Here is a 19,330-nt window from a genome sequence, read left to right as displayed (position 1 = left end):
TGCGCCCAGCAGGCAAAGAGGGAAAAGTCATGCGGTGACGCAGAAATTCATTTATTTCTCCTGTTCTTCAGTTTTACACGCATTAGAAAAATCCCATCAGCACTTCACATCTCACTCTTTGTTTAATTTCTTTACATAAACGCATCCTGGATTTTCCCAAATGAAGATACTCACCCAATTTTTTTTGCTAAATCTTGCAGTTTTTAACCATGTGGTGTTTTATACCAGCCTCTCAGACTCACACATGCGCACACTCTCACTTTAAGTGGCTGATTTCCTTCTGGTGGTCTATGGCCCATAACTCCTTTGGCAGGTTGTATAGGTTGCTCATAAATAAGCGCGTAATGGACCCACCTATCATAGGAACTTATTAAGTTATACCACCTCATAAAATAAACAGCTCTTGCGATTAATCGAATAGGGAGGAAACAACAAAATACTCAATTTGCTTGTGTTTAGTTTGGACCACATTAAGCAGTAAACGGGTCAAAGCTACACATTCTGGAAGAAGACAGTTCTCTTAAGTTGTTCATCTCCATCACATCGTGCATTCAACATTAATATAATCGATTATTTATTCGTTTGTATCCCTATTTATAGCTGTAGACGTCACAGATCCTTTCATGGTCTGTGTTGAGGGGAGTTTTTCACTCACCTCCGTGGCATGCATCATTATTTTTCAGAAGTTATAATCTAGAGTGTGTTTTTAAGAGCTGTGTAATAATTGATTTGTGTTTAGGTGCCGCTCTGCTCCCTCAGCTGCAGAGGCAGAGGGACTGTGGGGGCGGGAGGTGGGCTGCGCTCCTATTTCAGCCCCTGACGCACTGCCTCTGGGGAGGAAACGGAGCTGCAAACTCAGTCCTGCTCTGCTGTACAGGGTGCAGGGCAGAGGGAGAGCCAATCATCAAGACGCACAGGCTCCCTTTAAGTCTGACATATCTCCAACAGGAACAAATTGTCCCAACAATCAACATCCCAATCTGCTGCGCGCATCAGGGGTTGCGGAGGAGCGGATTGCCCGCACAGATCTGCGCAGGGTGGACGGTACTGCGGTGGATTTAAGAAGCTTCGGGACGATCTGAAATCGCTTTGGATTGCAGGGGTTTTCGGTGGAGGAGCTTATCATGTCGATATTACCGTCCTTCGGGTTTACGCAGGAGCAAGTGGCGTGCGTCTGCGAGGTGCTGCAGCAAGGAGGGAACCTGGAGAGGCTCGGTCGCTTCCTGTGGTCTCTGCCCGCCTGCGATCACCTCCACAAGAACGAGAGCGTCCTGAAAGCCAAGGCGGTGGTGGCGTTTCACCGCGGGAACTTTAGAGAGCTTTACAAAATCCTGGAGAGCCACCAGTTCTCCCCGCACAACCACCCGAAGCTGCAGCAGCTCTGGCTCAAGGCGCACTACGTGGAGGCGGAGAAGCTGCGCGGCCGGCCGCTCGGAGCCGTTGGGAAGTACCGGGTCCGGAGGAAATTCCCGCTGCCGCGCACGATCTGGGACGGCGAGGAGACCAGCTACTGCTTCAAGGAGAAGTCCAGGGGAGTCCTGCGGGAGTGGTACACGCACAACCCGTACCCGTCCCCGCGGGAAAAGAGGGAGCTGGCAGAGGCCACGGGACTGACCACCACGCAGGTCAGCAACTGGTTCAAAAACAGACGGCAGAGGGACAGAGCCGCCGAGGCCAAGGAGAGGTGCGTTCAGCTGCCACGGAGCACAAAACTGCTCTCACATTTAAAAAAAAGCTAAAAAACAAGTTCATGCTGTAGTTAAAAGCGCTTAAACATGGAAGATTAAATCTAATACGGTTTTCTTCTGTTAGCATTTTGAAGACAGCGCCTCTTATTACCGGAATTATACAGGAAACACCTCAGATTTCATAGAAATGTTTCCAATTTTTTTCAAAGTAACTTCAGCTTTCAGTGTCTGGACGTTATTCTGACTTAGCATCAACATAAAGGACAAAACACAATAAAAAGAGGTAAAATGGTGCTTATTATAAGAGAGTTAGTGAAGTATTGGTCATCATTTTAATTATTTTTTAACATTTTTATTTCAGATTAATTAAAAACAGGACAGGTCATGTGATTGTGGGAATGAAGCTGAGTAAATATTATTTTTGTGTCAGCTGAGTCCCTTCAGATGTTTGTTTAGGTCTAAAGTGACTTTAGAAATATGATTTATTTAATGTGAAAAAGGTTTATTTTGTTTATTTTTATTATTTGTATACCACTTCGTAAATTGAACAGCTCCTGCGATTAATCGAATAGGGACGAAACAACAAAATGATCAATTTACCAAATGAAATAATAATTAGAATAATAAGAAATTTGTTTTTTAGGTGGATTAGTAATCAGAATCATAGTGGATTTTTTTTTTAAAGAAAGGTTTGTTGAACATTAAATAGTAAAAATGTCTTTCTTTTCACATAATTTAACATTTTTCTGCCTTTTTATTTTGTTTGTTTGTTGGTAATTTCCAGAGAGAACAGCGAGAACAGCAACGCAGGCAGCAACAAACAGAACCAGCTGTCCCCTCTGGACGGAGGAAAGTCTCTCATGTCCAGCTCGGAGGACGAGTTTTCTCCGCCCCAGAGCCCCGACCAGAACTCTGCGCTTTTGCTCCAGGGCAACATGAGCCACCCCGGGGCCTCCGCTTACCCCATGTCCGGGCTGGGGGCCCCACAGCCGGTGCACGGCATGCACGGACACCCGCACCAGCTGCAGGACTCCTTGTTGGGACCTCTAACCTCCAGTCTTGTGGATTTGGGCTCTTAAAGAGCCCGCCATGATAAAACCGGAAAAACCAAAACAACCGAAGAGAAAGAACTGACGCGTGGATCAGATTGAAGACATGTATGAAAAAATAACTCTATAGTAGCCTACCTTATAATATAGACTGACTGTCTGTCGTTAAATTTTGGTTAGAGCAAAACTCCTTAATGCGCTTATTCTTCATCCGCTGAATGGATGTTTTATTTTTTGTTTTTCCTGAAAACTCCCTCTTAACTCATGAAACACTTAACAGGATCAACCACCTGCTTAATTTATGATATTTTGTTAAAACAACAAAAACAATTATAGTAACCTCTTGCGATGGAAACTAGGAGGAAACGTTTTCAATAGAGCCATGGTAATTAGTTTCCAATAAAACAAAATTAATGCATCTGTCTCCGTGTTATTTGTGCATTTAGTTTGGATTAAGAAAGCTAAAAACAGTATTTTAAAATAGAATTCAGGAAAATTTGGAATTATTTTTCTGGACAGAGTTTATTTACTATTTAATCAACAAATTATGAAGGACGTGGGTTCAGATTCACACAAAAGGGAGTCAACATCAGCAGCTGCCTGTCGCTGTGTACACAGGAACCAGCTCGTTTCTTTTTTTAATTGAATACCCAGCCTGCTCCATAACGCATGTTTGGCTACAGGAGGGGTTCTTTTTCTGTCCGTCTCTCGTCATTTTCCTCTGCGGATCATTGACTTTTTGTTACCATGTTTTCCTTTCCTCTCTCAGAGTTTATTCTGTCGGTTCCGGGGCCATGGGAAAGAGCCACTCCGCTCCTCAGACACTTTACAGGAACATACAAGCAAATAAAACCTAGTAATAATAAAATAANCACAACTAATATAATTGCATTACTAAATCAAAATGCCACAAAGTATTTATTATTAATTCTGGCATTATAATAATAATAATAATAATAATAATAATACTTCCAGCTCTGCAGCCCCCTGCCCCACCGCCTGCTCTCCTCCCTGCTCATGTCAGGGTAAATTGTTTTGAGCAGAGAGCACCGAGGATTTCCTGAGCATAATCTGAAACAGTCGCTGCCTGCCTCACTGCCTGATTGCAAAGATTGCATGCAGAGGGGTTGCAGCACCCACCGCTGCAGCGGAGGGGGCCTCAGGCTGTTTTCTGCATCCCAGAGGCCTCACTCTCTTCCAGGCTTTTCCTCTGCTGCTGTCGCTGCTCCTGCAGAACCAACGGAGCCTTTTGCTTCGCTGCGTCCTCAGGAAGTCGTTGCTTTCAGCATCATTTATATCTTTCTGTAAGTGTAAACGTAATCTCATATGATGTTTAAATGTTACAGATGCAGCAGCACAAACTCAGATTAGATGGTTTTAAACTCAGATTGTTTTCATGTAAAATATTGTAAAACAAAACAGATGCATCATAAGACTCGTGATTCTTGCAACAAAACAAACTTTTACGTCACAAGGAGGACGGTGAGGAAAAAGAAATACTTAATATTTGACATGCAGAATTTTTTATTTTATATAATTTAGTGAATTTTCTGGTTAAACCAACATGGTTTTCCACCATGCTTTACACTACAAATTTCAATTTAAAGAGCAAAATTAGTTGATTTTTATATCAATTACAAATAATCTTGACACTATGTCAAAACAAAAATGGAAATGGAAGAATAGAAATATCCTTTACTGAAGGATCAAAGTGACATTCAAAGCAAATAGACTCACAAAAACAGTAAGAAAAAATACATATAAACATAATAAAGCATAGAAATACTGTACAGTAACAACAAAACTTCAACATACATAGAGTTATAAAAACAGACCAGAGGACTTTGCAACTGAGTTGGTTAATTTAAAAAATGTAAAAAAAAAAAAAAAATTCATGTCTATTTGAGCTTTAAATGACAGAATATTTATAATTAGTGACAATAGAAACTGTGCAACAGTAAAGTTGTACATGGATGTAAATATTTACGCCGTTTGTTGGGAGAAGTTATTGTTTTAGAGTTTTAACTCTGCTGGGGGGAAGGATGTGCGTCAATGCTCTTTAGTGGATTTAGGATGAATATATTGTCAAAGAAGCCTGAAATATAAAATTAAAAGCATTAATTGAGGTTTTCTAGTTGAGCAATTTCTTGCTGCTGGATTCAACCGATAAGGAAACAGGAAACTCAAACGACTGGGAGGAAGATCTAATTTTATAATTCACTGACATTCACTCCAACAAAAATAAGCAAGGTTATATATATATAAAAAAAACAGTTATTAGGGTGCATTTTTATTTTAAATGTTTGGATTTTTTTTTTTTTTTTGCTTTTGGTAGCATTTTCAAGCTTTTCTGACTAACAACTGCATGGAGCTGATTTTCTTTTCTTAATTTTGGACATAATTTTTTATTCTTGCAAATATTCTCAGCAATAGCTACTAAATCATTCATTTCTTCTGTTACTTTTTCAGCTATGTTCTGAGTAAATGTAGGAAGTACATAAAATTCAGGTTGTTTTTGTCAGTAATGCATTGATCTGTAATGTAGTGTGATGTGGATAATGATAGATATTATTATTAACCTTTATTTCACCACTAAAATCCCACTGAGATTAAAAATCTCTTACTAGAGAATCCTGGTTAAGCTGTATGAGATTCCATGTATAAATTATTCCTTCTGATGCAGAAGTGCTGCATGTTTCTTCAGGTTTGGATGAATTAAAAGCCAGGTGATCATGAAGAATCATGATCACTCCTCGTAATGTAATGAAAACATGGCCGGCAGATTTCCAGACGCTGTGAGGATTAAACTCTAACTCTGGTGCTGGACGACAGGCAGCGTCTCCTCCAGGAAGTCCAGGAGACTGAAATCAATCTCTCATGGAAACTCTTTTAATCAAGCTCAGATCCTCTGCTTCCGCATCAGCATCTCTCTGCTGTCTCCGCTCCACTTTGTTGTTTTTGTCTCTTCAGACGAGCAACAAGTGCAAGTGGAAGAAGACCAAAGCTGGAGCTTCGCGTCACCCTGAAGCCGGCCGGAGCCGGCGACAACAGCTGCTGATGGCAAACAGACGGCGAGTCATCAGCAGGGTATTTCGGCGTAAGTGGCAGTGGCTCTAAATCAGCAGCAGGAAGGGCCCTGACGTGTGCAAATAAACATGGAGAGTGGCCTACGCCGTCCACCTCCGCTCAGGTCAGTGTTTCCTCTGGAGCATCCAGAAAACTGCAAAGCTGAGGAGATTTTCTTTTTCTTTAGGTTGAACTGCTTGCCTGCATGGAAATTTACATTTTGAACGTTTTTGTCCTTTCATTTAGTTTTCTACTGCTTCTAAAAACAATCCAAGAGCTTAAAAAAAAAAAAAAAAAAAAAAACACCCAGAAATATTTTTTGGCAATAAGTTCTTTTTTTTTTTTTTTGGTGTCTGGAAAATGAGCCGAATCAAAAACCTCCCGATTGTTAAGTCGGATTCCATTGGTGCTGCACTGTTGCCTAGCAACCCCAGAAGCCCAGCCCCGTTGCCTAGCAACCCAAACAGAACTCCAACACATTGACTCAGCTGGTTTTCCTGCTTTACAATGGCTGCTGGAAAAGACAAGTGTTTTTGTTGTTGGTTCACCTTAAAAACAAAATGTTACAAAGTATTTTTGGTCCAGTTTCCAGTGCAAATATCTTAGTACATTTGAAAAAAGACAAAACTAATGTACGAGTAACTTTTGAGCAAGAAAAAATAGCTTGTTTTAAGTCAATAATTCCTCTTAAGATAATTTATTCTGTAATATTTTCCACAAAGTTGCTGTTTTGTTTTGTTTTTTTTGTCTTTTTGAGCAACACAAACAAAACTCCTCCCATCCTGACAAAAACACCAAATCATATCATGTATTTTTAGTCATGTTTCTAGTGAAAATGTCTTTGTGTGAAGGGTCTTGTTATAAGTGAAATAATCTGCCAGTGGAGATTAGTTCACATTTTCATAGGTATTAAAAAATTACTGACTTAAAACAACACCTCATGTCTTGCTGAAAGTCAGTTTTTTGAGTCCACTAAGATACTTGCACTAAAGAGTGGACCAAAAAGAAAAACTCAATGTGTTTTTGTAGTGAGCGTTTTGTTCCTAACTTGCCATTAAGAAACCACTTGCTGCATTCTTGTTGGTTGTGCAGCAGGCTCTACTTCTGCTTTTCAGATACATACAGTTGTCTAATTTTGAATCTGTTTGCAGCCATTTTCACGTGGGGAGTGTGGCAAGCCGCGGATTATTTGGATTTAAAGTGACAGGAGGCTCTAAAACAGATCATTCTGACTAAAATATAATTATCTAAGCATTATCTAGTGTAAAAAAATGTTATGAACATGTTTTGTATCGCTCATGGACTTCTTGAGGAAGTTTAATAGGTCACCTTTAAAGAAAGAAGAAAAAACAGACTGTCCCAGGTATCTATAACCAGAAACTGCATGAGGGTTGTGTGTGTGTGTGTGTGTGTGTGTGTGTGTGTGTGTGTGTGTGTGTGTGTGTGTGTGTGTAAGAGAGAGAGGAGGTGGGTGAGGGAGACGGGAGGGTTTGGGTGGGTGATGAGGGACAAAAGGATCTTTTCAGGTCTGCCTCAGAGGGGTGGAGGTGGTGGTGTGGAAGGTAGGGGGGCAGAGAGATTTTCTTACCAATGATGCATGGATCTGACAATGCTCCTGGCTGTGTGTGTGTGTGAGTGTGTGTGACTGCATGTTCCTGAATGTTTCTTAAGAAAACAGAACTGATCAAAGTAAATCCCATACACTAACTAAACAGTTAAATTTCTATACCATAAATCTTTGACGTTTTTTTGGAAAATGTTAATTGCGCCGATACGAAGGGCTGCAAGCCAAAGACAGCAGGAAGCCATTCAGGAAGCCTCCATGTGACACGGCTGAAAGAAATATTTATCTCCTTCTTCCACTCCTCTGAGTGATGGCTGACCTGGAGTTCAGAAACCAAGAGGAAGAGGAGGAGGAAGGACGCCGAAAGGAAAAAACCCAAATATAAGGGTGTTAAATAGCATGTTACGCGTCAAATAAAGACCAGTTATATATGTCCTCCAAATGATGGAGGGAAATGTTAAAAAAACGTATTAGAGAGAGGATGGAAACTCATAAAGCAAGATAAGACGTGCTTTAGCTGTCAATAACGGACGTGCAGAGATGAAAAGTGTCCGGGAGGCAGAGGATCACATGACCAACCGTCACCGGCACAAAGCTCATCTCTGGTTGCCGAGAGTCAGATATCTATATTTTTGGATCCCTCAACTGTAAGATGATATTCGTCAGTGTCATTAGTCTCTGAGAGTCAGACAAAACAGTGACTTTAGCCCCGGGATGCGATCAGAAAAGCTTTACGAGAAAAACAAATGTCACTTTCAGAGGTGATACATAAAGAAGGAAAGAGACAAAAAGAATGGAAGAAGAGAAAAAACACAAAAAAAGGACAAATGTTAGTCACTGACACTGGATTACCTAGTTAAATCACACGTAGAAATTCAAATTACTGTAAAGAAAAATATGTTCACACTGCAAAAACACAAAACCTACTGAGTATTTTTGGTCTAATTTATTCTGCAAATATCTTATTACAGTTCAAATAAGACAAAATAAACTTGCAACTAACTTTTCAGCAAGATAATAGGGGATTATTTTGTGTAAATAATTCCTTAATATTGATGAATAAGTGTTAGTTCCACTAGCAGATTATTTCATTTATAACATGGGTAAAAATTCTTGTTATAAGTAAAATAATCTGCCAGTGAAACTTGTACTTTTCATCAATATTAAGGAATTAATTACTTAAAACAAACTCCCATTACTGACTGAAAAGTTACTTGTAAGTTGGTTTTATCTTATTTCAGGTCTCCAAAGATATTTCCACCAGAAACCAGGATAAAAATACTTGGAAAGATTTGATGTTTTTTACAGTGTACAGTAATATTTCAGTAATATCTTGAACATAAGCTGCTGTTTTTTTGTCCTTTTGGACAATAACGTGAACATGCAACGAGGGGAGCCAGACATGTCTTTGTGCAGACACAACAAAAGGAAGCGGTGTGGTAGATGGGATTATGAAATCTATCCCACACTCCTGAGGGCATCGCATCATCCATCCTTCAGGCTCACAAACAGCTCGAGTAACAGCCCCCCCGCCCGCCGCTCCAACACGATGGTGCCCAAACCGCAGCTACCCTTCACAAGGACCCTGCAGCCACACAAAGTTTGGACTTTGTTTGACGATGCAGGAGTGACATCAGCCTGAATCCGAGCTGCCATCTTCCCCCTCCCTTGTTATTCATCCTCATACTGCAGGGTGGGATGAAATACCCCGGTTGGTTTCCCTACAAAAAAAAAAAGAAAAAAGAAAGAAAAACATTCAGGAAATGAAAGTTGTAACACGATCCTCTGTGTGCCAAACGTCTCCCTGAGCTGGGACAAAAGGTCCGGCAGAGAAAAGCTGCTGGGCCAATTTTAGCCTGTAGATGACGGAAGATGAGAGCGGGAGAAAACACAACGGACCAGGACAGAAAGACGGAGCAGGGAGAAACAAAAAGGACGTCCCGGGTTTGGTGAACCCCTCAGCCAACTAAATATGTGAAACAAGCAAAATAAACGTTCCGCTCCAGCCCCGCAGGATTTTTTCTCCAGGGTTCATCCACACAGAAACTCCTTTTGTCTCCAGAGCTGCACTGCAAAAACACAAAATCTAACCACGCAGAGTCAACTCACAAATAAAACAAAACCAACCTAAAAGTAACTTTCTTCGAGATGTAGGAGTGTATTTTAAGTAAATAATTAGTATTAGTTCAGTAGCAGATTATTTCACTTAAAACATCAGAAAAATATCATAAGTGAAATAATCTACCAGTGGAGATTATGTTAATTTTCCATCAATATTAAAGGATTATTGACTTAAAACATCTTGAGGAAAGTTACTTTTAGGTTGGTTTTGTTTTATTTCAAGACATTTGCACTAAAACATGGATCCGATAAACTTGGTAAGATTTTGTGTTTTGTAGTGTAAATTACAAGTAACTTTTTTAACAAGATATAGGAATTTGTTTTAAGTAAAAAAATTCCTTACTATTGATTTAAAAAAAACCTACTAGTTCACTGGCACTTATATTAGAAAAATATCTCAAATGAAACAATCTGCCAGTGAAAGTAAAATTTTTTCATCAGTATAAAGGAATTTTTACTTATAATAAACCTCCATCTCTTGCTGAAATGTTACTTCTAAGTTATTTTATTCTACTTTCAAGTGCACTAAGATATTTGCACTTAAAACTAGACTGAAATACTTGGTGAGATTTAGTGTTTTGCAGTGTTCCCATCCAGATAAATGTTCCTGAGATGATGGCAGAGAAAGCTTTTAAATGGTCATTCAGTACACAATGATTAATCGATTATTGAAATAAACGTCAACTAATTGTTAACTTTAGTACACATATTTTAAAAAAAGGACATTTCCTGATAAAAACACCACAGTCAGAGCAGTATAAAACTGAACAAAAAATACACACAATTTGCATTTAAGATAAAAAGAATAAAATGTTGTATATTTGTTCTACTCGTCATGTGGCATTTCTAGCCTCACTTCGATCATTTTAGATAATTTTCAAATAATATAATAGTAATAATGGGACACATTCTGAAAGATAAATAAACTTTAAATTCTGATGGATGTTTAAACACAGGAACTGGAAGACATTTGAAATATCCTAAATAAATAAAGAAAACAACAGAAACAACAAATTAAATGGATATTTGAGCCCAAAGCACCAAACAGAAGACTTTTATCTTTCAGTTTTTGATAAAAAGAGAGAGAAAAGAGAAAATCAATAAATCAAGCAAATGAAAATTATTGAATTTCTTTTAATTCATCATGCGATTATTTGATTAATTATTTATTACAGGCCTATTTGATGTGAATTTCCCCGTTTCCAGTCTGTTCTCCTCCGTCCCCTACGGGGGCAGGAACGAACCTGGGGGCCGAATGTTGGTGCTGCCACAGCTGAGCGGGGCATTTGCAGCATGGTGTCAGCGGGTGCTGGTAATTACCAGGCTCTACACCAACCTGCCATGCGCTCTGGTATGCCAGCTAAGCTCTGTTATTAGGAGCGGAGCTGCCACCGGGCACACAGGCGCTTCTTCAGCAGACACACAGATAAATCCACCAAAAGCTGCTCACAAATTACAAGCTGAGATGGTCAATTGGTTGGGCTTTATAATATTTAGATGAACTGTTTACGATATGGGTAGGTTTTCACTTCTAGAGCTGGATGTGGGTCAGTTTGGAAGGTCTTAGTTACAGTTTCACTTGCCTGGAGTCAAGACAAGTCGTGGAAATTATATTTTTCAGACAGAAACCGTGTGTTTTTGCAGATTTAAGAAAATTTGCAAAAAAAACCCCAAAAAAACAAAAAAACCACACTGCAAAAATAAAATATTACCAAGTAGTTTTGGTCTAGTTTCCAGTGCAAATATCTTGAAATCAAAGAACACTCACTTACTGGCAACTTTTCTGCAAGAATTAGGATTTTACTGAAATCAATAATAATAAGAAATGAGAAAAATGTTGTTATAAGGGAAATAGTCGGTGGATCTACTACTTTTTCATCAATTTTAAAGTACTATTCATATATCTTCCTGAAAAGTTACTTTTAAATTCGTTTGTCTGCTTTAATGTGAACCAAGATATTAGCACTATAACTAGACCAAAATTATTTTTGGTCTAGTTATAGTGACCAGAAGTATTGTTCACTATAACCTCCAGGCTGCTTCATCAGCCTGTAGGTTAGATAAATCGGGAAAATGATCATTTTCAGACAGAAACTGTTGTCTTCAGGAAAAAACTGCATAAAACAAGATGACTCATGAGGATGAGTCAACAAGTCTTTGCCATCAAGAAACATTGTTTGAACTAGCAGTTTTCTGTAAACTGGTAACATAATCCATGCAATCCATGCAAAGAAAACAATATTTTTCTGCATTTTTTCTGTTCTCTTCGTATTTCTGCAAAATCCTGCAACGTTTTCATTTATATTTCTGGATCGATTTTTGGTGGTGCGCTTCAGTCGTGCCTGTGATCTGGAAGATTTGAAAGTACATGGTGTAAATGTTCAACTTTACAAGTGCTTCTATCTTGTGACACCGCAGCAGTTTGATGCTTTGTGAGCCAAAAGTAACACAGGAGTCTGTCCTACAGTCCCTCTCTCTGCACCTTGGAGTTTGGCAGGTTTATGTGAACTATGTGAACCAGGAACATCACTGAACTTAAACTTGGCAACAGCTGCAGAAACCGGAGACCAGATCGTTTAAATATAGACCTTTAAAATCCCAACTGGTGCCGTTACTCCGCCTCCACACGTCTTTACACATGTACTTTCACACCAGCCTCCCAGTCATGTTGTACTCTCATTTACACTTGGAGGGGGAAAACTCTTGAAGCTGCAGCTGGTTTAACGGGACACAGAAGGAAAGGCGGAAAATAAATCATGTTTTTGAAATTCTTTTATTATTGTTCTTGAGATCAAATTAAAATTCGTTACTAAAAGTAATACCATGTTTAAATAATAAAAAAACCATATTCTATTATTATTATTGTCAAAGATCGACAGACTTCACTATTACAGCCCTCGGATGACATCTTGTGGTCAAACTGTGTTATTGCATGTACAGGTATCTGGTTGGTCGCGGCTGATTTGTGTGAAATTCCCTTATTTTCGATCAAATATTAATTACCAAAGTCATTAGGACATCATTAATAACAACAGTTTTACGTATAAAACGCTTTAACAGCAGCCACAGCTGAAACAAAGTGCTAAATATCAGAGATAATTAAGATAAACTATAATACTCAGTTCAAAACACAATAAAACAAGAGTAGATAAAATCAATATCAATCAATAAATTAGAAAATTGTTGGACTATTAATTAATTTCAGTAATTCAGCTCAAAAAACTAAAAACTTCTACATTATAGATTCATTGCATACAGAGTGATATATTGTATATATTAAGTGTTTTTCTGTTAATTTTGTTAATGGCTTACAGCAGAACGTAGAGACGCACAAATCAGAGATCAGAATCAGACAGTCGTGGCTTGATCAGTGGTCAGCAGATCAAAAAGTGATCTGCTGACATTGAACATTTGAACATTTCTAATGTTCAAATTAGAAATTGTTTGAACATTAATTAATTTCACTAATTCAGTTCTAAAAGTAAAAAAAATTCTACATTATAGAGATTCATTGCATCCAGAGTTATACAATTAAATTTTTTTTCTGTTTATTTTATATTAATTGCTTACAGCTGAGAAGAATCAGAAATATATGACATCAGAACAATAAAACATGATATTTATACAGAAATATGGAGCTCCTGAAACTGTCCTTGGACTGCACTGCACATGCATCTCCACACTGCAAAAACACAAAATATTACCATTGCAGTTTCTGGTGCAAATATCTTAGGACATTTTAAAATAAGACAAAACTACAATAACTTTTCAGCAAGATATAGGAGCTTGTTTAAGTCAATATTTAAAATTGAGGAAAAAGTACAAGTTCTACTGGCCGATTATTTAATTTATAACATGGAAAAAATATCTTGTTATAAGATCAAACGTCTACCAGTGGAACTACTTTGTAATGAATATTTAACAACTATTTACTTCGAACAAACTCCTATTTCTTGCTGAAAATTTACTTGTAAGCTAGGTTTGTCTTATTTCACATGAACTGAGAAACTAGACAAAAATACTGTGTAAGATTTTGTGCTTTTGCGGTGGATGAAGCTTGTCAGTATAATGAAGCCAGTAAACAGCTGGTCAGCCTTTGGACACGGTGGACCAATACCAACAGCGGACATATGACCCCAACTTATCGCTGACTGTAGCAGCTTCACACTGAACCTCAAGCAGCTTGGATTCTGATTTATCCCAGATATTTGGTGACTCATTCTTGCCTTATAAGCCAAACTGAGGCTGAGGCAAAAACAACAAGCAAGAACATTCTCCAACGAGTCCTGCATCAGGTCTGTAAGGTGATTTTTCCAGAAACAACAGAGAAATCAATGATAAAGCTCAAGCCTTTCGCAGCCAGAGGAAAATTATGAGAGCCAAAAAGTCTCCCTGGATGTTGATAGGAGGAGATAGTTCTGTGTCGGACGCATTTTGTACAAAGCGGGTGGGTAATGGCTTAAAATAATAGCGTTAAGCATTAGCATAAAAAGGTGCTTAAGTGTAAAAAATGTAAACTGCAGCACATAGTTTCCATTCTGTCAAAGAACTAACATTGGAATATAAAATCAAGCATAACTTGATTTTATATATTGATCTTTTATTTGACTTGCGTTATGACAAAAATTGGGATGTTTCAGTTACCTTCAATCAGACGAACATGTGGTTGTTGCCGTCGATCAATCCGACATGAGGTCAGCTGTAGGCCTTTATTCATCTCTTGCATTATTCCAGATTCCGTTTGGGTTTTCGAAACGTAATAAACTGTATTCCGCCTCTAAACGCTACGGGTAACAGCTGTGGGGATTGCACTGGAAATGTTTTACATGATTTCCTATTATTTTCCTGGAAATCTCTGTCACCGCAATACGTTAGCAATGATGAACCCCGTCTGTGTTCCTCCAGGTAAGGGGCGTGTACTTCGGGACAAACTGCGACCGCCGATTGGTCAGTTGTTGACAAATACTCAAGAATGATTGACAAGTGACGTCACAAAACTCCAATTTCGTAAAAAAAAAAAATCTCGTTTTATGATAAAAGGTTTTAGCGCTAGCATGAGATAGTTTGTTGGCCGTGTCGAAATTGGTTTATTTCGTAAAACTGAAATGAAAAAAAAAAAAAAAATTTCGCACCTCACGATCAACACTTGATCAATAACCGGATGTTATCACTGGCGTAAAGCGCGAAGAAGAAGACAACAGGAAGTAGTTGGAGGACGATGGCGCTGTGTGTTTTCAATGACGTAAACAAACATTCAAGTGTGATTTTAACTGCGTTTCTTATTTAATCAAATACCGGAATCGCGGAATAGTGTTTTTTTCTACATTTAAGGAATATTTACAAACGTGGTGCACATTTGTAATGGAGATGTAGCGTGTAGTCCGAGCTGCATTGAATCATATCATTCAGTAAAGTTACTCACAGCAAATAGAGAATCCAGAACTTTTACTCAAGTAAAAAGTAATGAAATTCCATACTAAAATTATTCGAGTAAAATCCTTCTAAAAGTTTTTTTTCCCCAAAAAAGTTACTCAAGTAAATGTAACTAATTGCAACCCAACTCGGTCCTGTACTGAGTTAAAGAATATTTTAAATAGATAATAAGTAAATAGACAATATGGCTAGAAGACCATAAAAAGCAACACATCACAAAAAAAAATTCAAGAACGGATGACTGACAGAGCGGCTGAAATCTATCAGTCTGGAAAAGGTTAAAAAGCTAAAACTCCACTGAAGGATAGCGAGAGCCATTAATTACAAAAACAGAGTTAAAACAGGAGACTGAGCTGGTAAAATTACTCCAAGAACAAAAAAAACAAGAACATCTAAAGCTCAGTTAAGGTCAGAGTTCATGATTCAACAATAAGAAAGACAGACTGGGAAAAAATGGCCTCCATGTTAGATTTTGAAGGTGAATAAAAAATAAAACACAATAAATAAATACAGGCCCAGCTCACATTTTACAAAAACATAATTTTACTCCCCTAATGATAGCACTAATGATAACATATTCTGTGGACTGATGAGGCAAACGTTTTTGAAATAGTGAAAAAATGTACGATTGATGGAACCATGAATTCTGCTCTCCAAAAACACCTCAAGGAGAACGGCCTAGTTACCTAAAGGCCTAGTCAAAGTAGAAACTTAAATCAGATTGAGATGTTGTGGCAGCCCTGTTGTTCTCAAAAAGCCTCCAATTTAGTTAAATTAAAACAATTCTGCAAAGAAGAATGGGCTAAATTTAATCCACAGTGAAGTAAAGCACACATTACCAGGTATGAACACTTGGTGGCAGTCTTTCCTGCGAAGTGTTCATAACCATTATTGGCTCCCCTGTTGACTGATAGTAACATTTTCTTTATTAACTAAAAAAATGAAGAGTGACAAAAAAATCAAAAATCAAAAACAAAATAAATCTGTATTTGTTTTCACTTTCTCAACAGGAGATCCAAACAGCATAAATGCAATATTTATTTTCAATCTGGTTACTTCCTTCCTTGTTTGTTTTCATTTTTATACAAATAACTAACAATCAACAAAATTAGGCTTTATTGACAAATAAATGTAATATTTTAAATAAAAAACAGATTCACATATTTTATATAACTATTTTTATTTGTCATTGTTTTGAACTTTTTTTGTAAAAATCAAATTTGTTGATCATGTTTGATTTGTAAAAGCAAAAAAAAGGTGAATACTTTATAAGCACTGTAGATAAGAAAGTGATAGTGAGAAAATAAACTTCTTCCTTCCTGTAAATAAAACAATCTATAGATGTTAAAATAAGTCAGCAGGAAGATTATATGGTCTGATTCTTTCATTATTACCTCAGAATAGACTTCATGTGACCCTGCAGTTTGAATAAATAACATGACACTGAACACTGTGTTTATGAAGTTACGTTGAAACAGAAAATAACAGTGAAAAGAAAACAATTTCAACTGAGAAAAGGAAAACAAAGGAGCATTTCATGCCCCCAAATGACCTCCAGCAGCGGCAGCTTCCTGCTCCATTGTGTCAATACGAGCAATCCCACAATGCACCAGGAGTTTTCTTTCTAATCCGAGGCTTCTGGCGGCGTCTTTCAAAACAAAAGCCCCCAGAGATAATGATCGGCTCTCGCATTGTGCTGCAGCGATATGCGAGCAATCAGTGATCCATATTTCTCCAGACAAGTCACGGAACGGATTCATTTAAAGACAAAAATAATAACACTAAAGGAACTAATCAATGTCAGCTGAGCTCCTTAAAGCTGGAAACACAATGTGGTCAATAAAGTCTCATCTAAGTTAAAGTTACGTCATAAGTATTCAGACTGCTGATTTGATCAGGAAGAAAGTAAAGTTGTTCAAACTTCTGCGTAACGAATTAAATTTAAAGTTTGTGTGAAAGTTTCTTTCTTCTTCTTCTTCTTCTTCTCCTTCTTCTTCTTCTTCTTCTTCTTCTTCTTCTTCTTCTTCTTCTTCAAGTGGATAAAACATAAAGCAGCAGTTTACCATAAAAATATGTGATTGTGATAAGAAGCAGGAGACATTTATCTGCTGGACTCTGTCCATGGTGCTGAAATCCTGCTGACGTCACGTCCGGGTTGTTGCGCTATAACTCGTTTTTCCTCAAAATGGCCAACCTAAAGATTTGTAACCACAGTAGGATAGTAAAAAACATTTTAAACACCCTCGTTTTGTGTTTTTATTTCCACATTAGAGGTTTTCTGAGTCTCAAATTGTGTTTAAAACAATTTATGTTTAGAGTAGAATAAGTTTGTGGAGTTTTTTCTTATTTGTGAGCAGAATCTGAAAAAAATCCCAAGTCAAATCCCAGTTTTAGTATAATTAGTCAATTCCAATGTACAGAAAATATGGTTTTTACATTTTATGTTATTTAAAATACAATATAAAACTTGTTTTGCAATTTACAATTTACATTTTTCTTTGCTTATGGCGCCCCAAATGGAGCTAAATTGGAGCCATAGTTTGTTAAAAAAAAAAAATCAATTGAAAAATTGTTTTTAAATTTAAAAATTATTTTGGAACTGAAAGTATACATTGAATTTTAAAAATAATTTTAAATTAAATTTTGCATTTTATTTTCTGTTTTTTTTTATTTCAAAATATTTTTTTCAGTTTTAATTAAATCTCTTCTCTTTTTTTTTCAATGTAATAATTTTGTCTTTTGAGCAAATTTATGACCCCAATTTATCTCCATATAGTGCCAAACTGGGCAGTAGCAAATTTACTGGATGTGCTTTAAAAATAGATTTTCTGTGGCCTGAACTGACTTCATTTTCTCACATTTGGAGTATAATCTGGTTTCTGCAACACATAATGAGTTAATACACCTTTTGCTGCTAGTAAAGAAATATTTTACTGGTTTAACCTCCAAACTGGATGTTTTCCACCTTAAAGACTTTATGATAACCTCTAATGAGTTTAACTTCTGTCATAAGATCAATAAGATTTTATCTAGGCTGAAAACAATTTTAGAAAAAAAAACTTAGAAAGTGTTTCTGGAGGTCAGAGCCATTACTGTCAGCATTTTACAGCATCTAGGTGCCAAAATAACCAAGTACATATAAATACTTGTTGCAAATAATTAATGTGGCTCAGTGAATCATGTGAGTTTCTGTTTTTGTGATTTATTGGAGTTCTTTTCTTTCCTCTGTGCCATTTGTAAAACTAGGTCAGTTATTAAAACCCTGTAACCCAAATCTTGTTTAAAAATCCCTGCATATATTTTAGTTTTACAAAATGGAAAATAAAGAACATATAAGGGAAAAGTCTCCATTTTTAAAGGTTTAATGAGAAATATTTTGTTTCCTACATTTATCAGCTGAACAGAAAGTTGAACAAACATTTAAAGAACTTTGTTTCTTTCCCAGTATTTATTTTTTAAATGACAGTAAATATAGCACCTTTGTCACTTTGATGGAGATTTTTAGATGCAAAATATTGTTTTGGTTTGAGTTGCAGCTACAACTAGAATGAAATACATCTAAATAATTTTCTTTACGTGCATTCTTAAATTTAAAGAGGATTTATTTGCTGTGCATCCCTTCAGATGAATTGAATTGACTGTTTTTCAGGCAGGTTTACATCAGAAAAGATAGATTACTGTATAACTACTGAAGTAATTCAAATGTAAAAATGCTTTTCATCTGTGTTTAGTCCATGAATCTCAACATGTTTGTTCAAATAAAAAAACTGTGTGCTCCAAGCATCCAGCCTCTTGCTCTCTTCCAGCGCGACGCGCAGTGGCTGCATTCTGCTTTTCAAATCTCTGCTCAGCAGTTGAGGAATTGTTGGAGCGTCGAACAATGTGAAATGTGTTCATGACAGAATATATCCCCAGTTTCTGCATTTCTGTCCGAATCGCTTCTAAAAGCTGCTGCAAAATCTCACTGGAACAAGAAATACATCTGACGAAGGCGAACCGATTTACTTTTGTAAAAACATTAAAACTGCATTTTTGCTGCTGCATTTCTCTGAACAGAATCTAAATTCTCAAAACTACTAAAGCAGTTTATAATTTCTGTGAACAAGTTTCAGATGCTTTTGTACATCCACAAAATTTTCTGCTTCTTACTTTATTTTTAATTTCTTTTAACATGTTAATCAAAGTTTACTATCTATTGAAGAGTCTCAGCCTCCACATCATTTGAGGATGAGGTTGTCATATTATGTCAAACATAGTTCTATACATTTCTATTGGAGACTTTTTTTCTAAACCTGTCCTGAATTTGTAAATCGCTCCCAAATGAACCCTGAATTTCTCCAAGTGTATGTAGAGCATTCACTGTAAAAACACAAAAAAGTATTTTTGGTCTAGTTGGTAATAATTTGTGT

General features: G+C 37.1%; 1 protein-coding gene across 1 annotated transcript; it reads left to right on the top strand.

Moving 5' to 3' along the window:
• Nucleotides 1–837: 837 nt before the first annotated feature.
• On the top strand, nt 838–3,155 carry six1a (SIX homeobox 1a). Its single transcript, XM_007576198.2, has 2 exons — nt 838–1,684; nt 2,473–3,155. Exons 1-2 carry the CDS (start codon nt 1,125–1,127, stop codon nt 2,765–2,767), a joined length of 855 nt encoding a protein of 284 aa, XP_007576260.1. The 5' UTR covers nt 838–1,124; the 3' UTR covers nt 2,768–3,155.
• The last annotated feature ends 16,175 nt before the right edge of the window (nt 3,156–19,330 follow it).

The sequence above is a fragment of the Poecilia formosa genome, unplaced genomic scaffold, assembly GCF_000485575.1.
Source record: "Poecilia formosa unplaced genomic scaffold, Poecilia_formosa-5.1.2 Scaffold400, whole genome shotgun sequence".
NCBI lineage: Eukaryota > Metazoa > Chordata > Actinopteri > Cyprinodontiformes > Poeciliidae > Poecilia > Poecilia formosa.
Note: the sequence above shows the minus strand (reverse complement) of the source record. Positions and strands in the feature narration are given on the sequence as shown.